General features: G+C 39.0%; 3 protein-coding genes, 2 long non-coding RNA genes and 1 pseudogene across 6 annotated transcripts; 1 reads left to right on the top strand and 5 right to left on the bottom strand.

The window, feature by feature from the left end:
- Positions 1-126: 126 nt before the first annotated feature.
- On the bottom strand, positions 127-3,506 carry LOC148725994 (uncharacterized). The gene is made up of 5 exons (XM_088731569.1): positions 3,338-3,506; positions 1,900-2,078; positions 1,453-1,552; positions 856-947; positions 127-181 (listed from the first exon to the last, which is right to left on the bottom strand). The coding sequence occupies exons 1-5, from the start codon at positions 3,401-3,403 to the stop codon at positions 127-129; spliced, it is 492 nt and encodes a 163-aa protein (XP_088587695.1). The 5' UTR covers positions 3,404-3,506.
- A 29-nt stretch (positions 3,507-3,535) lies between these two features.
- LOC148725995 (uncharacterized) lies at positions 3,536-5,069 on the bottom strand. The gene is made up of 3 exons (XR_015990612.1): positions 5,051-5,069; positions 3,867-3,978; positions 3,536-3,571 (listed from the first exon to the last, which is right to left on the bottom strand). It is a non-coding gene; the product is annotated as an uncharacterized LOC148725995 (long non-coding RNA).
- Positions 5,070-9,646: 4,577 nt separating this feature from the next.
- On the bottom strand, positions 9,647-10,335 carry LOC148725996 (uncharacterized). Its single transcript, XR_015990613.1, has 2 exons — positions 9,992-10,335; positions 9,647-9,807 (listed from the first exon to the last, which is right to left on the bottom strand). It is a non-coding gene; the product is annotated as an uncharacterized LOC148725996 (long non-coding RNA).
- A 56-nt stretch (positions 10,336-10,391) lies between these two features.
- LOC148725997 (anaphase-promoting complex subunit 10 pseudogene) lies at positions 10,392-13,062 on the top strand (annotated as a pseudogene). Its single transcript, XR_015990611.1, has 2 exons — positions 10,392-11,170; positions 12,911-13,062. The product of XR_015990611.1 is annotated as an anaphase-promoting complex subunit 10 pseudogene (transcript).
- On the bottom strand, positions 12,259-15,168 carry LOC148725998 (endonuclease V-like). The gene is made up of 5 exons (XM_088731570.1): positions 15,159-15,168; positions 14,572-14,648; positions 14,182-14,253; positions 13,287-13,415; positions 12,259-12,814 (listed from the first exon to the last, which is right to left on the bottom strand). Exons 1-5 carry the CDS (start codon positions 15,166-15,168, stop codon positions 12,635-12,637), a joined length of 468 nt encoding a protein of 155 aa, XP_088587696.1. The 3' UTR covers positions 12,259-12,634.
- Positions 15,169-17,661: 2,493 nt separating this feature from the next.
- Positions 17,662-18,289, bottom strand: LOC148725999 (endonuclease V-like). Its single transcript, XM_088730265.1, has 2 exons — positions 18,208-18,289; positions 17,662-17,999 (listed from the first exon to the last, which is right to left on the bottom strand). The coding sequence occupies exons 1-2, from the start codon at positions 18,267-18,269 to the stop codon at positions 17,822-17,824; spliced, it is 240 nt and encodes a 79-aa protein (XP_088586391.1). The 5' UTR covers positions 18,270-18,289; the 3' UTR covers positions 17,662-17,821.
- Between the last annotated feature and the right edge of the window lie 5,258 nt (positions 18,290-23,547).

Below are 23,547 nucleotides of genomic sequence, written 5' to 3' on the forward strand. Positions count from 1 at the left end.
AATTCACAAAGTTTACCTGTTGTGTTTCCCAATGGGAAATTCCCCTTCATAAGTTCAGAGACAGTAGCTTGCAAAGCTTCATTGCCTTCTTTCTTTTGATTGTACTTATCTATTAGGGAAGAGAGCTTATTCTTGTTTGAAGAAGTCTTTTTGCGGAGGTGTGCACGCTGTTTGGACAAATCTAAATAAGATAAAGCGTGAGTACAAATGGTAACATAATTTTGTCTGTTTAATAGCTATTTAGCAATAGTAATATTTACAGTAAAGCACTATTTGAGCAATAGTGGAAATCAGACCTGAAAAAAATTTCAGGCCTGTACGGGATTCGAACCACTGACCTCTGCGATACTAGTGCAGCGCTCTACCAATTGAGCTAACAAGCCAACTGGGTGCAGGCCATCAAATTAATTCGATATAAACCCGTATCGCAGAGGTCAGTGGTTCGAATCCCGTACAGGCCTGAAATTTTTTTCAGGTCTGATTTCCACTATTGCTCAAATAGTGCTTTACTGCGAAGGATCGTTCTTATATACGTCTCATAACCGTAGTTCACACATATGTTTCATATGTTTGTTGTTGTTTGATTTATCATCTACGGGTTTATATCGAATTAATTTGATGGCCTGCTCCCAGTTGGCTTGTTAGCTCAATTGGTAGAGCGCCGCACTAGTATCGCAGAGGTCAGTGGTTCGAATCCCGTACAGGCCTGAAATTTTTTTCAGGTCTGATTTCCACTATTGCTCAAATAGTGCTTTACTGCGAAGGATCGTTCTTATATACGTCTCATAACCGCAGTTCACACATATGTTTCATATGTTTGTTGTTGTTTAATAGTAATATTGCATAAATACTGACCTGAGTGTACCGTCTTGACAGACTCTGTGCCATGCCATTGATCTTTCTTTGATTCCAAGCAATAGCATGCTCAGTAATGAGCTCCTCACGATCTAAAAGATATGAATAACCTACCTTTCAGTTGAATGTATATAACTTCAATTAACTAAAATGAAGTAACTGACTAATTAAGGTCTAGTTACAACTCTGCGAATTTGTTTGATTCTAATTTGTCAGTCCTTACTGTTTTCTAATTGCCTTAAGTTGAATGCCGATGGACCTCCATTGTTCATACTGTATCCCTGGATATGAAAAAATCTATAAAATGTTTTACACCATGTTCACTGCCCACTGTGCCAAACCATGCCAGCAGCCTGCGGTCTCAAGTCCTGTCTCATCTAGTTTAGCTGTCTTTCTACCCTTATTAGAAGCAGCCCGCCAATGTGATTCCCCACACATATTGTCTTGTTCCTTGTTGCAGCATTTAATAACTATTAATACTGTGACAGAAAAGTCAAAATTTCATGCAATCCTACCAATATAGAAACTTGTCACAGCTTGCTAAGAGGCTATAAACTTAGTACTAAATGATTGGAGTAAAACTGCATATACACACACCTTAGATTTGGACTGCTTTGCATACACTTTGTTCATGTGACTATCAACATCCCCCTTGTTGGCAATAAAAAGATCTTCATAATGTGATTGCCTCCTTTGTCTGTAGAAGAAAACAATTATAACTGGCTAAAATGTATAATTTTTTCATGATATAACTGCATAATTATTATTAAAGACAATGGATGATAACAGTTACTATTGTGCCTAACCTAATGATTAAACCTCAACTTTATATATCTTTAGTATAAATAAACTCAACAAAACACACCAAATTAAAATATAAGTAATGCAATAACCAACAGCCACTTGTATTCAGGCCACTAATAAAAGTAAAATTTACAAAATTTGCACCCTTCATTCGATTGTACAAGTTTTATGAGCATTGATAAAATGTTGGGTGTTTTTGACATTGTTCTGTGTAGACCTTTCCTCTAGAATAAAACCTACCCTCCAGATGAACTGTAATGATACAGTTTCATATTTCCATCAACATGGCAGGAGTGCTGAAAGATGGAACATGTAGGGCAAATAATCCCGTTGTGACCTTGCAGATGACCCAATTCAAACTGGCAGAATTTCCACTCTTTAAAAGATTTACTAAATGTGCTGTGATTGATGGTTGGTGCCTGAAAAAATAAAATAGAAATATCAATTTAGGTAGGTCAGTGTTAAGGACATTAGCCAGAAGGCTCACTTTTTTGATTGATTATTGATTAGTTCACTAATTTCAGAATGATCTTAGATAGCCACATAGTTACAATGCTTATCTATTTTTCTGTATTTCCATTGGTTTTGTAATCGGACCTTTCAGCGTCACCATGTGCATATAAAAGGCAATTTTAGCGTCCCTTTAATCAGTTCTTCGTAAGTTTTGAATAGCCTTGGTAAACTTTCGCCCTTTCGTTTTTCTCAACCTCTGGCACAAGCGGGACCAATATGTGAGTACCTTTGTAACTTTGTCTTTCCCTCTCCAGTCTTTTCAGTGTTGGGCGACAATGTACAAACAAATATTCAATGATCTGTATAGATTTAAGATTCAAAGGCCAAATTCGCGCCAATTTGCAAGTCAGTGAACGCCCATCATTTAGATAGAACAATGGGCTGTTTATCAGTCATCAAACTCTTTTAATTTGTTTCCAAACTTTTGTTCTGTTTCACTTGTATTGTTAATCTCGTTATAGACTTTAGAGCCCAGTATTTAACATGCAATTCTTTGATCACATATTCCCCGGCTTTTCGTTAGATTGATAGAACTTCGTTGTATTGTTGTTTCAGTTTACGATCGATCGTTTGATAGATTGATTGACTGTCAGAATAATCATTATTTTCGTCATTGATTGTGGTTCGCGGTCGATTGCTTTTCAAGAATAAAGATTCGTGCAAACAGTCAACTTTGGGTTGTCATTTTCATCAGTAAAATAGTCCCAAACACCTCGTTAACCGCGTTTTGGAGCGACATGCCCTTGAACTTTAGAATTTAGATTTTGGTCGCTGTAAACGCTACAGTCAGTGATAGTAACTACTACATAAAGTACAGCAGACAGCACAAAAGTAAGATTTCCACTACATTATGTACACAAAAATCTCAAAAAAAAAACAAACAAGGTTTAAAACCTGAAAATTACATTGAAATGTTCTAGCACCAAACTTAAAAATATGTGAAAAATCTATAGACAATCATATTATTACGTCAGAGCCAAGAGCAAGTCATGTAACCCCATACATTTGCTACATTGTCTCTAAAATATTACAATTCAAAGATATGTGTTAAGCAAGAATGTGTCAGAATACAATTTTGACCATTCAATAAACCACTGTACAAAAAATTATGCAGAAACATAAGTGGAAAATTAAATAAAATTAATTCAACTAAAGAAAAGCATACCCTTCCTTTCATAACTGATACATCCTCAAGTGCATGAATAAAGGAGCTTTCTGATGTCCCAGACATTCTTTTCTGGATTGAATCCCATAACCTGAATGATTGTTGGTCAAACACATAACTGGTGTCAGTGGGACTCCCACACCAAAACCCTGCTTGGACAACATCAATCAGAGACCAGGATAGAATGATACTGTTGCAGTTGGAACACTGGATTATGACTTTGTTCAAATCGTCCTGAAAAAAAAATTATTCACTTCATGAATAATGATAACATTAAAGTAGAGTAAAATGGCTTCAACTAGGAATTCCCATAACTATAGGTAATAAATTAAGGTGAAACTAATTAAAATTTTAATAAAATGAATCTCTCCTTATGATGCATTACAATCTAATTGATTACCATAAAAGGACATACCAAAACGTAATTTGAGATAAAGAGCAAGCCATATTACTTTTATTAATTCACTTAATAATTAGATACAGGAAATTAGAAAAATCCAGGACAGTTTAAGCAAACAGACATTATTACCTTTTTTCATTAACTATTATTAAGAAACCAGAAGATGGAACTTGTTGTATGACTCCATCCTCTTTACAACTTGAACATTGATCTGGTATATTAGGGACTGGAAAAGACTTATCTAAGGAAAAGAGATAAGCAAAGCTACATTAAAAATGTTGTTTTGCATTGTGATATAACATAATCATCATCATCATAAATTTCTCTTTGAAACCACTTCTGACTTTAAAGCTAATTAATACATGTTGGATGAGTCTCCATCCACCTTTACTTGCTTATGCTAAGTTCAATTTGAATATGGTGGTTTAAAAAAAATGTATAATTAAGCATATGAAGTGAAAATAATAATTAAAAAAAATGGCAAATCAAATGTACAACCCTATAAAAAATAAACTCTCTTTCTTTACACTCCCCACTTACTTCATTAAATCAAGTTGTCCCAAGAATGCCTTATTAAATAAGCTTAAGGTGATTCCTCACATTTTGTGTACCCTTACTGCGTATAGTTGATAGCATCATTCGCGCATGCTCATGCATGTACACATTGAAAATATAGTAGATTTGCCTTGATATCGAGATCTATAGGTGGATAAAAGGCTACAGCTTACTAATGAGCACAGGGGCCCAATTTTTTCCAGTCATTATTGGCAATTTATCATTACCTTTGCATGAGAAACGATTGATCTCATTAACAATAATAATAATAATAATAATAATAATAATAATAAACAATCTTTAAGGAGGAAGCGCCCGTCACGTAAATACGCGGTTTTCAGGGAGGTCCTCCGTAAAAATAAAAAGTATTAAAAGATAAAACAAGAAATAAAATCGTCACAGATCTAAAACGGCGTATATCTAAAGTTTTATCCATCATTTAAAGTGTTTATGCATTAAGAATCTTGTAAGGTTTTCCTTAAAAATTTTGCATGGCATTGGCCTTCTTAAAAATACTGGGAGGGACATCCAGTCATTTATAAAACGGAAGTAGGACACCCTCTTTCCGCATTCCGTTTTAGGTTTAGGCAGTCTAGGTAAGTAGGGAGTCTAGGTAAGTAGCCATTTCTAGTGCTGTAGCCATACGAACTTCTCAATGTCATTAAAGTGATTGATCTACATTTAAGTGGGATGTTGTGAAAAACAGTTGTATTGCAGGTGTTTGGATAAAAGAACATTCTGTCCCAAACAAAACTTACGCTTGACAATTGATGGTGGTGTTTCAACAAGTAGGAGGCGATTGAGAGTGTGGAAGTGTATTTATTTTAATCACCAAATAAGGTAATGCCCAAATACGGCAAGTAGCACATGGCGTGTCACACAACATCGTAACATCTCCCTTTCTTTGTCAAACAAAGCTGAACATGGCCATAAACTAAATGTCAAAAAATAAATAATAGAAATGCAAAACGAACTTAACCCGACACAACGAGGAAACGAAGTAAAAAAAATTCAAAAGGTTCACTGAAACTAATGTCTCTGTACAGTCCTAAGCCTAAGTTGCACTTTAAGATCCAAAGACCTAAGTTAAGTAGTCACTTAGCCTAGCGGGAGGTTTTATTATTCTGGTCCTTGTTCTCTTGACTGCTGGTGATATTGGCTTGGGTCCAGGGACCATCGCTGGCGGTGAGCTGTGCTTTGAAGGCTGACTTGTGCTGAGATCAACTATCTTAGATGAGGGAGTCGGCGCAGCTGGTTTCTCAGCTGGTTTTAGGAAAGCACGGTTTCGACGGACCAGGTGGTTGTTAGCCTCCGTCTTCACTACATAGGACCTGTCGGAGAGTTTCTCAACACAGGTACCTCTCTTCCATACGTCGTTCTTCTGTAGAGGGGCCACCCTGACGTCCTGTCCTATTTCAATTTCGGGTAAGGGACGGGAGGAACGATCATGATAGAACTTGGCTCTCTGTCTTTTTAGCCGGAGTAGTTGATCCACATTTCCTGGTACTTTCGGGTACAGGAGGTTAGTGGCAGTTGGAAGTAGAGTTCTTGTGCGTCGGGACATAAGTCTCTGTACTGGACTTGAACCTATTGACTCTGTAGGGGTATTTCTTTGATCAAGCAGTGCTAGCCAGGGGTCTTTGTGGTCCTTAAGGGCTTTTTTTAGTAAAGACTTGGTCACTTTCACGGCTGCTTCTACCTTACCATTCGACTTGTGATGGTGTGGCGAAGAGGAAACATGGACAACTTCCCAACTGTGTGTGAACTGCCTGAATTCCTGACTTGTAAATTGGGAACCGTTGTCAGTGATCAAAGTGTCTGGTATCCCATGTCTGCTAAACTGCTCTTTTAGAAACTCAACCACAGCACTTGATGTGTTCTCTTGCAACATCTTCACTTCGATAAAATCCGAATAGAAGTCTACGAGGACTATGTAATCTTTTCCATTAAGCTTGAACTGATCCGCCGCAACTCTACTCCAAGGGCGGTCCGGAATCTGATGACTTTGCATTGGTTCCTTTGGATTTTGGGATTGCCATTCACTGCAGATGGAACACTGTGAGACTTGGTCACGTACATCTCCAGTCATGTTTGGCCAAAACACGGAGTCTCTTGCTTTGCGAAGGCAGGCTTCTATGCCCAAGTGACTTGAATGTATCTTGGACATAACTTCAGGCCGCAAGACACGTGGAATTATTACTCTTGAACCCTTGAAGAGAACTCCATTGTGTATTGACAGCTCATCACGATAGTTCCAATATTCTCTGATGTTAACAGGTGCTTGATCTTTCTGAGCTGGCCAGCCACTGAGAATGGTGGTCTTTAGAACTTGCAAAGACTCATCCTGTCCAGTGCAGCGCTGTAGCTGTTCCAGTCGTTCAGGGGATATCTTCAAGGCTTGCATCGGGTTACTTTTCTCCAAATCCACTGAGAACACTTGAAAGGTATCTTCGGGCACTGTGTTTTCATGTTGTGCTGCTCTTGACAAGTGATCTGCTAGTAACATCTGACTCCCAGGTTTGTAGCTGACTGCCAGATTGTATTTCTGTAGTCGTAACAACATTCTCTGTAGACGGCACGGTGCTGCGAGCAGAGACTTCTTGAAGATGGACTCAAGGGGTTTATGATCCGTTTCTATGTAAATCTTCTCTCTGCGAGCCAGATACTGATTGAACCTCTCACATCCAAACACAATTGCAAGGCACTCTTTTTCGATGGTGGCATATCTTTGCTCTGTCTTAGAGAGAGTTCTGGATGCAAACGCTACGGGCTGTCCATTTTGTAGGAGAACTGCTCCTATGCCTTTGTCACTGGCATCTGTCTGAATAGTTGCCTCTTCTTCTTCATTGTAAAATTTCAGAACTGGGTGCTGGATGACTAGCTGCTGTATGGTGGTGAAAGCTTTATCATGTTGTCTGGCCCATGTAAACTTGGCTGGACTGATGGTAAGTTCTCTCAAAGGTGCAGACACATCCGAGAGTTTGGGTAAGAATTTAGACAAATAATTGACAAAACCAAGTAGGGTCTGAACTTCACTCGTGGATGTTGGCTTTGGCATGTTCTTTATGGCTGTGACCTTGTCTGGATCAGGTTTTAGTCCCTCTTTAGAGATTACATGACCCATAAATTTGACCTCGGCTTTTCTCAGCTTGACTTTGGACTTGTTAAGCTTTAGGCTTATTCGTCTTGCTCGCTCCATTAGGCGTGCGACATTTCGATCATGATCAATTTGAGCTTCTGCATCTGTTGCTCCGTATCCTACCACCAGGATATCATCTCTGATCACTTTGACTCCATGAAGATCAGCTAGACATTCTTGAAGTTTGCTTTCAAATATTTCAGGAGCAGGACTTATCCCAAAGGGCATTCTGAGGAAACGGTATCTTCCAAGAGGCGTCCAAAAAGTTGTTAATTTACTGCTTTCCTCATCTAAGCTCACTTGGTAAAAACCATCTTTTGCGTCAAAGGAGCTAAAGACTCTAGCTTTACTTAGATCAGGCAAAAGTTCCTCTAAGGTTGGCATTTGGAACTTTGGACGCTGTATAGCCTTGTTTAAATCTTTGGGATCTAGACAGATTCGGATCTTATTCGGTTTAGCTACTACCACCATGCTATTTATCCACTCTGAGGGTTCCTCAGCTTTCTTAATGATCCCTTTTTCCTGAAGCTCGGCAATCTTCTTCTTCACATCTTTTCGAAGGGCTACCGGAACACGACGAGGAGAATGCTGTACCGGTGTAACATTCTTGTCAACCACTATTTTTGCATTTCCAATGTGTCCCAGGCCAGTGAATACGTCCTGATACTTGCTACACAGGTCTTCTTCTGACAGCGGCTTCTCTGCACTGTTAACTTGGTGCACTGTCTGGGTGAGGGAAGAATTGAGCTTGATGAGTTGCAACTTCTCACAGGTTTCGGCTGACAGCAGAGGTCTACACTTGCCTTGAACCACTTGAAACTTGAGTGTCTGCCTGGTACTATGGTGCTTCACATACAAGTCACATTCCCCGATGGGCTTCAGTGTTGACCCCCCAAATAGCCTGAGCTTGACCGTTGACCTTTCAACTGGAGGATCTCCTAGCTGGGTTATGGCTGACAGGTCATCTAGGCAGAGTACATTGCATGTGGCTCCAGTGTCGAGTTGACATGTGATTGATGTGGTGAAGTCATCTTTTGGAGATTTGAAGAACTGTATTTCTGTAAACCATTGTCTGGCCTTCGTATCAACTAGCGATATAGTTTCCAAGGTTAGGCACATTTCGTCGTCACTTGACGTTTCAATATCTTCAAACTGATTTACTTTCTTCCTTGCGAGACACACTGACGCGAAGTGGCCTTTTTTGTTACAGTTGCTGCATGTTTTTCCGGACGCCGGACACTCCGTTCTCTTTACATGACGTTCTGGGCGACCACAATATTTGCATTTGAAACCAGGGCGTTCTTCTACGCCCGAATTCTTCGGTTTATCATCGGATTTCTGCTGTTTCTCTGGAGCTTTCTTGAAGTGACGTCTTCTTGGAACCTTCTTTCTGTCAACAAGCTTCTTAACCTCCTCGGCTTTGTCCTCTGTGTTCTGAATTTTCTTCATTTGCTGCGCGGCTACTTCGCTCGTAGTGCACATTTGGATGGCTTTTTTAAGATCCAGATTCTTTTCTCTCAATAATCGTACTTTGTCACCATTATTCTTCAGTCCTATGACTAGCCTGTCCCTGATAAGATCGTCAGTCAGCTCTCCGTATTCGCAGGATGCGGCTAACTTTCGCAGTCTTGTTACATAACTTTGAGTTGACTCGTCATTGCCTTGCATGCATGTGTTGAAAACGTACCTTTCGTAAACTACATTTCTTGTGGGCTTGAAATACTGATCTAGCGCTTCTAGACATCTATCGATATTCTGTTTGTCGTCTTCTGATAGGTTCAGGTTTAGGAAAATTTGGAGGCATTCTCGGCCCATTGCAGATCTCAAGGTCGCTAGGCGAATGGTATTTTCACGGTGAATGAGGCCCGTGGCGATTTCGTAATCGCTCCATTGCTGTTTGAAAAACTCCCAGTTTCCAGCGACGTCTCCACGGCAATGCATTGCGTTTGGCAGCGGAAAATTGTGCGGTATTGCTTGTGGTATATATGCCGGCGCTAAAGGTTGAATACTGCTTGCGCTGGGTGTCTCCTCGTGGGCACTTTCTGTCGACATCTTCTTTCGCTTGCAAGGAGCGAACTGATTCAGAATTGTGATCAGGCGAAGGGAACAGAATTTGCGGGTAGCTTCCACTGGTTTTTTACTCAGACGCGAGCGAAATTTAGGCAAGTAAAGCGGAGTTTACTCCTGACACCATGTTTCAACAAGTAGGAAGCGATTGAGAGTGTGGAAGTGTATTTATTTTAATCACCAAATAAGGTAATGCCCAAATACGGCAAGTAGCACATGGCGTGTCACACAACATCGTAACAGGTGGTGACATCTCACGACATGTAGGTTGTACATCATCATCTCCCAAATCTAAACTCGGATCGCAACCTATAAGGTTTGAGTCTTGTCAAAATAAAACTTGCATGAGCTTTGTTGAGGCAACATGGCCAGCAGCTTGATTGGAACGTTGGATTAATCATTCTAGTAAATTTAAGGCGTTTTGACAATTAACTGTATTCGTTAATTTTAGGGGGACATCGTGTTGCAAAAGATAAAAATATTGTAAATTCACCTTCTGCAGAGCGACGTATTCGTCGCCTTTTTTCGCGAGGCCGACACTTGTGCTTGTATTTCTTCAAACCAGTGGTGGAGTCCCTATAAATTTCCAAATCACTCCGGCCTTTTTTCCTCTTCCGTGATATTTTTTTTTCTCCAAGCAAACTTGTTGCTTCTTTTAGCAGAGCATCGAGATCATGTTTGTTCTTGGTGCCTTCTTCGCCGCCATTTTTTACTTAGTGACTTGCGCTACCTGAGTATCTCCAGTCTACCGTTGGACTCACGGTCATCTCGATGTTGAATGATTATACTTCATTTTGTCACATTTGAGAAGTTATGATAATCCCTCATTCGGGGACGAGACAACATATGTGTTATCATCTCAGCGGTTATCTTAGCCAACGCATGCTTATTGCGCGCTAAATTCGAAAATGGCGGTTCGCGTGGAGGAGCTATCAAACACCGAGACGCAAATTGACGGCATTAACAGCGAGAAATACCGAGAGATAGGAGATCAAGCTGTTTGGTCGTTATCGTCATGCAAATCTGGCTTTGGAGTGGAGCAGCTTCGTGATGGAAACCTAGCAACGTATTGGCAATCTGATGGACCACAACCGCATTTGGTGAGCATTCAGTTCCGGCGGAAAACAGCGATTCAAAACATTTGCTTGTACGCCGATTACAAGGCCGATGAGAGCTACACACCGAGTAAAATATCCATTCGTGCTGGGAATCACTTTCATGACCTGCACCAGATAGAATTTATAGAGCTTGAGGAACCGAGTGGATGGCTGACAGTGTCTTTGTCGGATGGGGACAAGCCTTTGAAAACTTACATGTTGCAAATAGCTGTTTTGTCCAATCATCAAAATGGAAGGGACACCCACATGAGACAGATAAAGATTCATGCGCCTTTAACAGATACTGGGGCGTACAAAATGCCCACTTTTACATCTGTAGAGTGTGCTATGTACACCACAATCAAGTGAAACAGCTGTTAAATAGTTTTTAACCTTTGACTGCAATTAGAATTTGGCTTTGGTTAACGCGCGTTACACTGTTTGTCAGCAGATGGTGGGAGATAGGGTTAGCCAAGGGTACATGTAGATTATTGGTGTACTGTATCAATTGAAGTAGTTCAATTTGGCGTGATAAGAAGGGCTGCCAAGTTTATCTGGAGATACACCATTTGATGGTAGGTTTTAAGTTATTTTGAAATAGACTTACAATTGGTTAAGAACATACAATCAATATCCAATAGCATGTGAAGTTGACATGGGTTATCATACATGTCGAGTTCAAAGTCTGCCTAGTTTGTGTAGTGTTCTCAAACTTTTCCAAACTCAGAGAGGTGTTTTCTTTTGCAGATTGATTAAACAATATGAAACAAGTATTGAATTTAGTTTTTGCATGACATTGTGAACTATCAAACTTCATGTCTGTGTTATCTGCCTCAGCCTTTGGTCTCAGCTAATTACTCGGACCTTGGCATTGACAATTCAGATCATGCTCAACCTCATCCAGTAATTGCTTAATATTTACATGGAGAATGGGGATGAAATGCTCAACATCTTAAACACAAAGGTACACTATATAAGAAAGTCTTCCCTGGGAAGACCTAGGCTCATTTGTCACTCACCGTTGACGTGTACAGGTCAAATTCAAATGCTGGTAGATGAACAAAAGAAACTAATGAGATATCTATTGTTTACTTCCACCAGCATGGTGGCATGAGGTAACGTGCGAACCACCTACTTTGATCTCATATTTACTGCCACAAATAAAGACAGTTTATATTGGAGAAAGGAAATACAAATCTCAAAAATTCTTGTATTGTGATGAAGACATAAAGCAATTTTGAGGAATGCGCCCGCTGTTCACTGCTTTGGAGTAGCTGTAGCTCAAGCTGACTTGACACTAAGAGTTCTACATCACACGACGGTTGATTGACAAATGGTCCAGTGGGACATAAGGCTCCTATAATAGCGCGCCTTTGTGTTTAAGCTAAAGTATAGGGCACCCATATGGCAAGTAGTTACGTGCTGGGTGAAGGCTGGTTATCTCCTCATCGTGTAATCGGTTGGGTAATGTAAATGTGGGTGAGTTATCCAAGATTATGCAATTATAGTGCATCAAAAGAACTAACAAATCCCTCTCTAGAGGGGATTTGTTAGTTCCTGTGATACACCTGGATTGAACAGATCTTTGAACAATGATGCTGATCCAGACTCTCCCAGGCAAGGCGCATCCTCTGTGTGCTTTGTAAACATTTATGGTTGGAAATACTTTGCCAGTAAAAAGTGTATTTTTGTAGTTTATAAAACTATTTACAAGATGTTCAAATACCCTTTGTCATCTCTTGATTAAAGTAGGCAGTGTATTAAAGAGGTATGTTTAAAATGCTTAAAGATTGATAAAATACCATTACTACAATGTGTTCATAAAAGTTATTACAGCTCAGATTCAGTTTCACAAAAACATTCTGAATATTCCAACCTTGATACAGTTAAAAAAGAGGAACCTTGTATGATGAATTAACTTCTTTTGGCCATCTCTCCTAGGTTGCTTATTCTTTGCAACATGTTTGTTCTTACCATTTAAACATCATCCGTGCTCTATTACTAAACAAACATATGACAACATGGAATCTATTTGTCAATTAACTAATGTTAAGTTGATCAAAATTCTGGCAGGTCCCATGTACTAGATCTTGCCCTTCCTTTTTTGTATCATCTTCCTCTTTCAGGAGATTACTTTCATCATTTTGTAGCCTGCAGGAACATGTTTCCAATTCTTTAGGGATATGCTCTTTGATGTATGCTCTAGATCTGATATCTGCCTGGAAATATGAAAAAAATAAGACCTACCTTTTTTTTAAGACTATTTAAAGCAACTAAAAAAGCATTTATATCTGTTTTTGTTCCTTTCATACTAGGTTTTTGGTGAAATATTGGTCTTGACTGGGAAGGCAACAAAGTTGATTGGATCAAGGGTACATTTGACAGGAAGGATATTTTTATGGTTCATGGAGCAAAATAGGACATTTACCTAGTACACAAATACAGTTAATGAGTTGGTTCTTTTTCAGTGATTGGTATGTGTTGATCTCAAAATATTCTTAAAAATTATTATCATGTACTCTTTGACTGAGTTGGTCAGGCAGGATGGGAAAATATTTGGTTCTCTGTTGTGATGCACAGACCTCACCATATGTCATGACCAAGAGCCAACTATTTTCCCAAGCAGCCCGACAAAACTCAGGTAATATGTACATAGTTATAATTTTTGGTAGTCTCTGTCTTGATCATTACTTGTCTGATAGGTTCAGGTATTCTGTACTGACAGCAGGCGTGTGCAAGTCTCACTGCTGTCTCCAGTCTTGTCTTGTGGCCTACTGATATGTAGATAGGGTTAGGAGATTGTTGGGTACTTCTCAATGCCTGAGTAAATAAAATACAATTAATTGTGATGTTCTTTAACTTTATTTAAAGAGGGAGGTGCGATAACCTGTTACACTTTTCTAACCTGAGGCCCTCATCAAATATTCCCAACCCATCCCACCCCAGGGGAGGACATCCACCACACAGTAATCTCGTGCATGGGAAGTTAACGTCTCCTAACCCTAACCCTGCAGGAGACGGGACCTCCATTTATTCGTCCCTATCCGAGAAGACTAGAATATCTAACCATTTCTTGATGTTATAGAAAGGCAGCATATTCTTCGCAATTATTTTAAGACCTTGAGTGTTGGTCCAGCCAGGGTTCGAACCCTCGACCTCCCGCACAACAGTCCAGCGCTCTATCCATTGAGCTAATTGGGAGGCAGTCAAACTTCTCACAGTAGAAACAGTAAAGAGATTTTGCATCATGCTTGAAGAAGTAACTAATGTTACTTTTTTTCAAAAATCTGTCACCAAATCAGTTGAGGAGATTGATAGGATTCTAGTTCACCTGCCAAGCTTTAACATATTGTTGGTTTACTTCAGATGCTCCCCTGCCATTTTTAATCTGCTTGAAAAATCAATTTTTTTTATAGTATACAAGAGTTTGATCATAGCTTATTAAGCTGGGACAAAACACTGAAAGAAAAGGTAAGAGTCTCATTTCTGGGGAGAAGCAGCAGGAGTTGCAATTAAAATATTTGCACAATTTTTTCATTCTTTTTGTTATCCTTTAGTTACAGTTTGGAAATTTGACTTATCTTACCATTCCCCAAATTGTGCCAGAGTCGCCTTCCAATGGAAAACTGTCTCCGCTAGATTTTAAACAGTTTTTGATCTGTCAAGAAAGGATTTGTTATTGGTAATACTACAGAAGAGAGTCAGCCAATCACTCAAATTACAACCCCCCCCTCCCCCCACCCACCAGAAAGGGTTATTGGTCTGCATGAACCTTCCCACTCCTCTGGAGTTTCAGTTTCATCTTGCCTTGATTTCTTTAAAAGTGATGGCTCCTGGCTGAACACAATTTACCTTTACAGTTTCCAAGAGCATCTCTTAGGCCAGGGTTGGTATGGACATTTTCTGGTACTATCCATCTCTCTCAAATTTTTTAACACCATTAAATCGAGGAGAAATTTTGTTATTATTAAGAGACCTCATCTGCATGTTTCTCAATCCCATCCACATGGAAGAGAGTCTTGGCCACTCCGAGGTGACAAGCAATCCCAAAACCTGCATATAACAAGATCTAGTAAGTTAACCCTATAATTCCCAAGATCTGATAATAAATTCTCCCCTCTAGCTGCTACACATTTCCGTGTAAATTGGTTGTGAGAATTTGGTGTTCAATCAAGGTTACAACTTCTGCCTGATAAGTTTGATTATTCTCCATACCTGTTGTTCGTCATGTATGGATATTAAAGAGAGAAGTTGCATGTTAATCATTTCTGTGAGTTAAAGGTTTAAAATGATATACTTTGTCTTTTAAGGAAAAAAATTAAGGCTCTTCCCCAGTGACTGGTCTTTTAGGTAGTGAAAAGTGAAATGATTTTATCATCCTGATCAATTGACTTTGTTCAGCCCAAGAAACAAAACATAATTAAATTTGGTGAGCTATCCTGATTATAATATACTTTATCAAAATGATAAACTGAGAAACATATCTCTAGCGTGCAACATTCCATTCCCATCAACTAAAATAATCTAAAACAATGACAACAATAAAAACACTAAGGCAATCACATGACCTCATCTGATCTAGATTTATCTTCTTTCTTATTAAATAAGTTTTATATTAATACCAAATAACAATTAATTTTTATTTTATTTTGACTAATGAAAACATGGTCAGTCTAGCTTTAAATTGATATAAAAAACCATCTTAAAGATATTTTCACTTGTGGAAGTAGATGTGGTTTAGCTCTCCTTAGCTTGGAAACTGCTTCAACTAGGAACCCAACTTCTCTGAAAGCCAGGTATTCTGGTATGTAAGGTAATTCCAGATGTACAAGGGTAAGATCCTTACACACAACCTGCATTAAAATAAATATTCATAAGATATAATACACCATAAAATGAATCCCAACAGCACTCAGAATGAGATACAATGAAATATATGAACTTCATATATTTTGTACTGCGGTATTAGATACATATGACACACGATCCTCGCAGTAGATAGCGCTATTTAAGCATAGCGAAAATCAGACCTGAAAAAAATCAGGCCTGTACGGGACTCGAACCACTGACCTCTGCGATACTAGTGCAGCGCTCTACCAATTGAGCTAACAAGCCAACTGGGAGCAGGCCGTTAAGTTGATTCGCAATAAACCCGTGAAAGTGATAAATCAGATACAATGAAATATATGAAGATACAATGAAATATATGAGATACAATGAAATATATGATACAATGAAATATATACTTCATATATTTCATTGTATCTCATTTATCACTTTCACAGGTTTATTACGAATCAACTTAACGGCCTGCTCCCAGTTGGCTTGTTAGCTCAATTGGTAGAGCGCTGCACTAGTATCGCAGAGGTCAGTGGTTCGAGTCCCGTACAGGCCTGATTTTTTTCAGGTCTGATTTTCGCTATTGCTTAAATAGCGCTATCTACTGCGAGGATCGTGTGTCATATGTATCTAATACCGCAGTACAAAATATATGAACTTCATATATTTCATTGTATCTCATTTATCACTTTCACGGGTTTATTACGAATCAACTCAACAGCCTGCTCCCAGTTGGCTTGTTAGCTCAATTGGTAGAGCGCTGCACTAGTATCGCAGAGGTCAGTGGTTCGAGTCACGTACAGGCCTGATTTTTTTCAGGTCTGATTTTCGCTATTGCTTAAATAGCACTATCTACTGCGAGGATCGTGCATCATATGTATCTAATACCGCAGTACAAAATATATGAACTTCATATATTTCATTGTATCTCATTTATCACTTCCACGGGTTTATTACGAATGAACTTAACAGCCTGCTCCCAGTTGGCTTGTTAGCTCAATTGGGAGAGCGCTGCACTAGTATCGCAGAGGTCAGTGGTTCGAGTCCCATACAGGCCTGATTTTTTGCAGGTCTGATTTTCGCTATTGCTTAAATAGCGCTATCTACTGCGAGGATCGTGTATCATATGTAGCACTCAGAATGTTCACAGTTTTGATGAACCTTGTACACTATCCAAAAGTAGTAATGTTCACTACAAGTTACTTCAGGATACTGAGGCAGAGTTAAATAAATTTCTTTATTACACAACTCGGGCAGTCAGAGGGCCTATAACTAAAATCAACCAATCAAAATGCTCTATTGCCGGTCAATATTCTCTCAGTATTGGACCGGGCACTGTCCCGAATGGTCCTGAATGATACCACACTTGCGTCCCTTTGAACTTCTGTCGTATAATAAATCTCTTATTAACCAAGCTTGCTCGGGACCGTACTGAAAGAATATTGGCCCTCAGTCTTTTTTGTACGGACCGAGCTGCGCTCGGTCCGTACTGTCAAGACCTTGGGCCAATATTCTCCCAGTACAGCCCTTGCACTTGGTTAATACGATATATATATTTGCAATATTTTAGCTTACAAATAAGAATAAAAAGAAAAATTTATTAGAGAAGCATAATTTTGCAGTAGGAATGTGTGGAAGTTATAGTTCACTTATTACGAATGCTCCATACCAGTGATTCAAAAGCTGTAAGAGATTATTTTTGAAATCTATTCTTTTAGCTTTTGGAAGCCAGTGTGAGCAGTCTGGGTATTTATATGTTTTCAGGTTCCAGTTTTCAGGCCAAACAAATATAAATTACCATTTTTTTTTAACATGAAACTTCTCCCTGCGATATCAAATACATTTATTACTGCCACGGGCGACTAATTCTAATAAGCACGATTTTAACACGGCAAAACGACACGACACGAAACAACACGGTTAAAACTGCAAATAAAACAGCAAACGAAAACCCATTATAATATAAACTACACTAAATATCATGGAAAGCTGCAAAGAAAACGACGATGAAAACTACATAATACAAACTTACATTTGTTGGGATGTTGTGAATCCTGTCTAGTGGCGAACAAGCTACATGAAGCGAAAAGAACGAAGATACAAACTACACTTGACAAAACTGCACTGGAAAAAACTGCACATGCTACGCTATGTAATGAAACAAAGAAAGCGCACGCAAAACTTTACCATAATTAGCGCTACTGCACTAGAAAAAGTAGACAAAAAATAATGCGTTGCGATCTACGACATTATCCAACTAAAAGGTAATGAGAATAACTTATCAGGTGGTTGTTATCTTGATCCAACACCAATTTCTCATAACTAATTGACAAAGAATTTGTAGCAGCTGGAAGGAAGAATTAATGATCAGATCTCAAGTTCAGACCTCAAGTTTTAGGGAAGGAAAGTACCACCAAGCAAGCACAAGCGTGTGTAAGATCATCTTTGACAAATGATATGTCAACTCCTGCGATCAGACGCAAGTTACTAAATGGTTTATCAGTGGATTCACCCCAACTGATGCAGTCCTCGCAAACAAGCTTCTTTTTTAACTCAAGTTGTTCCCTACAATGCAAAATAGCGTTTCTGATTCGGTTATCAATATAAAAAAAAAAGTAGCTAAACATTTGTGAAACAAAATCAATTATAATTTCTCAATTAAATCAAAATGTACTTCATCAGTTCTTTGAGCAACTTTTAAGTCAAAATTAGGAATAAATAACTTAAGCTTTCATAATGCCGGTTTATCTTAGGTAGTCACCATATACCCAACCTTTTCCAACATTCGAGGATTGAATCTTCAACCGGTGATCCTCGATCGTGTCCTTCAGCCATCTCTCGAAAAGGACTTGCTAACGATTTATATCTATTGCGTAAAAGTAACCGTTTCTTTGTTTTATTAAAGTAAACTAATCCACACTGCCAATAAAACGGCAGAGAAAAGCCGAACGATTACAAGATTTGAGCAATTCAAATCTTTCACCAGAATGTAAGATTTACCATTTTGTAAATTTCGCGGGACATCACAGCGGATTTAAAATGAAAGAAGCACTCCTAAAAGTGAGGCTCATCAGTGTGTCCATGGAAACAAAGGGAGAGGGTAAATTGGCGCCATCTTTGTTTAGGTTGATAAAAATTGGATACTTCTTAGCGTTTTTGTAGAGTATTTAATAGCTTATACCATGGCAGAAAATCAAGAAGGTGGTGCAGCACAAGAAAGTGGGGGATATGATTATAAATGGCTGCACAGTTACCCTTTGATTCGGGTGAGTTGATAGGAATTGAATCGCCAGCCACTAGTAGTTATATTTGTGCATGTTTTTTGTTTTAATCACTCGGTTACATGAGGCTTTAAATTAATATTTCCTCGTGATAAATTTTTTGTAGTATTCAGATATGAATGATGAAATGCGAACTGAGGCGATGGAGCTCTGTGCAACAGCTTGTGAAAAGTTTTCGTCAAATAACGAGGTACATAAATTTTGTTTACTATAAAATTAATGTTTACAAATTTGATCAGGATCCCAGCAGTTTGGATACTTTATAGGTTCACGTGGGAGTATTCAACTTGCTTTCTGGTATCCTTGACCTATTTCAAATGAACTACATGGCCGGGATTCTTTACATTCCCTTTTTAGTTTTGATCCAAAGACTGATTACTACTTTAGACCTCATTGTCCTCCAAAGAGGCTAAGGTGAACTTCTGATTGGGCTGAATAAACACCTCTGTCCTTCAACAATTGGAACCAAATATTTGAAATGAAATGACTAATGTAAAGTTGGTCACTATCCTCATGACAAGACTTACCCTGCGGCAGAGCCTTTTCTTCTTTTCTTCTTCTTTTCTTCTTATTAACCCTCCAAGGGAAAAGGCTCTGCCGACATCCTGTTGTTGCTTTGAAATGCCGAAAGCCTAAAACTCCAGGCTAGTCAAGCCGGTTTTGCCTCTAGTCAAACTAGATTTGGTGTACACGTCTTTGCTTTTCATGTACACAGATGACCAAATCTGCGCCCACAATAGTTCAAGGGGGCCTGGAAAAGAATCAGTTTCTAGGCAACTGCTGCACATGTTGAAACGAGCAACAACAGGATGTCGGCAGAGCCTTTTTCCCTTTTTGATTCGAGGACGGGTTAAAAAGGCTCTGCTCTCAGGGTAGACAAGACTCTATTATGGTTGAGAGAAATTTCACATTCTCTCAGTCCTCTCTTCATGTAGACAGCATCCAGAGCTTCAGCAGCTGGTGTAGTTTGAGAATCTTGATCATCAATGTAAAGTTCGTTTTTATTAAATTCAGAAACTTTATGACACAACCTTGCTTTGTGCTCTCCCAACTAGGATCTTACAACAGCACTTCCTATATATATACTGAATGAAAATATGGCATCTAATTTGAATTGCCATTGTTCCGGACAAACTTGCCTTGTCTTCACAGGGAAACACAAAAGGATTATCACATGTGTGAGAGGCTAGTGAGTCCAGAACAATGCCAGATGCCATATTTTGATTCTGCAGATGGTAACAACGTTACAGAGGTTCAGGTTTGTAACTGGGCCATGTCAATGTGTTGTGTTCCTGGGCAGAACACTTTACTCTCAGTGTCTCTCTCTTCCCAAGAGTATAAACAGGTGCCAATGTAATGAAATGCTGAAGGTAAGGGGGAGTAGCAATGCTTCTAGTTGCTTCATGCTAAGTGACCTAAGGTGAGCTTGGCTGGATGAGCCACTGGACTCAAGGTGCAGACACAGTAGCTAATTGCAAAAGTAATACTGTGTTCAAACCTATTTTATTTCAGGCTGCGGCAAAAATGATTAAAGAAAATTTAGACAAAAAGTTTGGCTCTTCCTAGCATGCAGTAGTGGGCGAGGGTTATGGTTTTGAGCTCACACATGAGGTCAAAAATCTTCTCTACATGTATTTTTGAGGAACTGTGGCAGTTTGTGTTTGGAAATGCTCCTGAAGAGACAGCAAGAACAATATTGCATCAACTGTAAACAGACTGAATTTGGTGGGTGCAGAAAGTTTTAGTAGTATCTCACATTACGTATATGTGCACGATCCTTCGCAGTAAAGCACTATTTGAGCAATAGTGAAAATCAGACCTGAAAAAAATTTCAGGCCTGTACGGGATTCGAACCACTGACCTCTGCGATACTACTGCAGTGCTCTACCAATTGAGCTAACACGCCAACTGGGAGCAGGCCATCAAATTAATTCGACATAAACCCGTAGATGATAAATCAAACAACAACAAACATATGAAACATATCTATGAACTGCGGTTATGAAACGTATTTGTGCACGATCCTTCGCAGTAAAGCACTATTTGAGCAATAGTGAAAATCAGACCTGAAAAAAAAAAAAAATTTCAGGCCTGTACGGGATTCGAACCACTGACCTCTGCGATACTAGTGCAGCGCTCTACCAATAGAGCTAACAAGCCAACTGGGAGTAGGCCATCAAATTAATTCGACATAAACCCGTTGATGATAAATCAAACAACAACAAACATATGAAACATATCTATGAACTGCAGTTATGAAACGTATATGTGCACGATCCTTCGCAGTAAAGCACTATTTGAGCAATAGTGAAAATCAGACCTGAAAAAAAAAAAAAAATTTCAGGCCTGTACGGGATTCGAACCACTGACCTGTGCGATACTAGTGCAGCGCTCTACCAATAGAGCTAACAAGCCAACTGGGAGCAGGCCATCAAATTAATTCGACATAAACCCGTAGATGATAAATCAAACAACAACAAACATATGAAACATATCTATGAACTGCGGTTATGAAACGTATTTGTGCACGATCCTTCGCAGTAAAGCACTATTTGAGCAATAGTGAAAATCAGACCTGAAAAAAAAAAAAAATTTCAGGCCTGTACGGGATTCGAACCACTGACCTCTGCGATACTAGTGCAGCGCTCTACCAATAGAGCTAACAAGCCAACTGGGAGTAGGCCATCAAATTAATTCGACATAAACCCGTTGATGATAAATCAAACAACAACAAACATATGAAACATATCTATGAACTGCAGTTATGAAACGTATATGTGCACGATCCTTCGCAGTAAAGCACTATTTGAGCAATAGTGAAAATCAGACCTGAAAAAAAAAAAAAAATTTCAGGCCTGTACGGGATTCGAACCACTGACCTGTGCGATACTAGTGCAGCGCTCTACCAATAGAGCTAACAAGCCAACTGGGAGCAGGCCATCAAATTAATTCGACATAAACCCGTAGATGATAAATCAAACAACAACAAACATATGAAACATATGTATGAACTGCGGTTATGAAACGTATATGTGCACGATCCTTCGCAGTAAAGCACTATTTGAGCAATAGTGAAAATCAGACCTGAAAAAAAAAAAATTCAGGTCTGATTTTCACTATTGCTCAAATAGTGCTTTACTGCGAAGGATCGTGCACATATACGTTTCATAACCGCAGTTCATACATATGTTTCATATGTTTGTTGTTGTTTGATTTATCATCAACGGGTGTATGTCGAATTAATTTGATGGCCTGCTCCCAGTTGGCTTGTTAGCTCAATTGGTAGAGCGCTGCACTAGTATCGCAGAGGTCAGTGGTTCGAATCCCGTACAGGCCTGAAATTTTTTTCAGGTCTGATTTTCACTATTGCTCAAATAGTGCTTTACTGCGAAGGGTCGTGCACATATACGTTTCATAACCGCAGTTCATACATATGTTTCATATGTTTGTTGTTGTTTGATTTATCATCTACAGGTTTATGTCGAATTAATTTGATGACCTGCTCCCAGTTGGCTTGTTAGCTCAATTGGTAGAGCGCTGCACTAGTATCGCAGAGGTCAGTGGTTCGAATCCCTTACAGGCCTGAAATTTTTTTCAGGTCTGATTTTCACTATTGCTCAAATAGTGCTTTACTGGGAAGGATCGTGCACATACACGTTTCATAACCGCAGTTGATACATATGTTTCATATGTTTGTTGTTGTTTGATTTATCATCTACTGGTTTATGTCGAATTAATTTGATGGCCTGCTCCCAGTTGGCTTGTTAGCTCAATTGGTAGAGCGCTGCACTAGTATCGCAGAGGTCAGTGGTTCGAATCCCGTACAGGCCTGAAATTTTTTTCAGGTCTGATTTTCACTATTGCTCAAATAGTTCTTTACTGCGAAGGATCGTGCACATATACGTTTCATAACCGCAGTTGATACATATGTTTCATATGTTTGTTGTTGTTTGATTTATCATCTAGGGGTTTATGTCGAATTAAGTTGAGGGCCTGCTCCCAGTTAGCTTGTTAGCTCAATTGGTAGAGCGCTGCACTAGTATCGCAGAGGTCAGTGGTTCAAATCCCTTACAGGGTTGAAATTTTTTTCAGGTCTGATTTTCACTATTGCTCAAATAGTGCTTTACTGCGAAGGATCGTGCACACATACGTTTCATAACCGCAGTTCATACATATGTTTCATATGTTTGTTGTTGTTTGAAGTATCTCACATTGTTAAACAAAAGTTGCATTGCCTTAGAGGAGACTGTGGTCATATTATATTCCATTGGTGATATTTTTGTTCAATTGTACATATGCACTAAATTATTAATTATTCTGAGGCCAACAGTCCTTAGTATAACTGACTTCCGAAATAATGCAGGATTTGCCACTATGTTAATTTTCTTGTATGATAGAGTGCATTTCAATACAAACTGAATTCAAATTAAAACTGGCAGACATCATAATATTTCTCTTTGCTCTTTTTGGCAGTTAAGAATACATCTGTTTTAGTTTCACAACACTCAATTGAAAAAAATCCTCATCCTCTCCACTTACGATCTCCCATTTAAGATTTACTGGAAGAAGATGTGAAAAGTGTGATTAAACAGAATAATGACATTAAAGTGACTGTAAAGGGGAAGGAGGGGTGTTCAGGTATGGTGTTGCATACATATTTGTTCCATTTGGGCTTAAACTGGCTGTGACTTAAAAGTAAACTTCACCCTTGGATAAATGATGTCCAAAAGTAAATGCCACATTGGAAAACCGAAACATTTCCCATTAAGAAATGCCGTGTCCTTAATCAAGTATAATGAAAAAATGGAAATTGATGACCAGAACTCAGAATT

Source organism: Stylophora pistillata, chromosome 8, assembly GCF_964205215.1.
Source record: "Stylophora pistillata chromosome 8, jaStyPist1.2, whole genome shotgun sequence".
Classification (NCBI taxonomy): Eukaryota; Metazoa; Cnidaria; class Anthozoa; order Scleractinia; family Pocilloporidae; genus Stylophora; species Stylophora pistillata.

Excerpts from the sequence above, each read along its gene's own strand:
- LOC148725994 (XM_088731569.1), bottom strand. The coding sequence starts at position 3,403 with ATGTCTGGGACATCAGAAAGCTCCTTTATTCATGCACTTGAGGATGTA. Across the intron at positions 2,079-3,337 it reads TATCAGTTATGAAAGGAAGG|GCACCAACCATCAATCACAG; the intron begins GTATGCTTTTCT and ends TTATTTTTTCAG. Across the intron at positions 1,553-1,899 it reads CATTACAGTTCATCTGGAGG|ACAAAGGAGGCAATCACATT; the intron begins GTAGGTTTTATT and ends TTTCTTCTACAG.
- LOC148725998 (XM_088731570.1), bottom strand. Across the intron at positions 14,254-14,571 it reads TTGAGAAACATGCAGATGAG|ATCAAAAACTGTTTAAAATC; the intron begins GTCTCTTAATAA and ends CTTTCTTGACAG. Across the intron at positions 12,815-13,286 it reads TACCTGAACCTATCAGACAA|GCAGATATCAGATCTAGAGC; the intron begins GTAATGATCAAG and ends TCATATTTCCAG.
- LOC148725999 (XM_088730265.1), bottom strand. The coding sequence starts at position 18,269 with ATGGCTGAAGGACACGATCGAGGATCACCGGTTGAAGATTCAATCCTC. Across the intron at positions 18,000-18,207 it reads ATCCTCGAATGTTGGAAAAG|GGAACAACTTGAGTTAAAAA; the intron begins GTTGGGTATATG and ends TTTGCATTGTAG.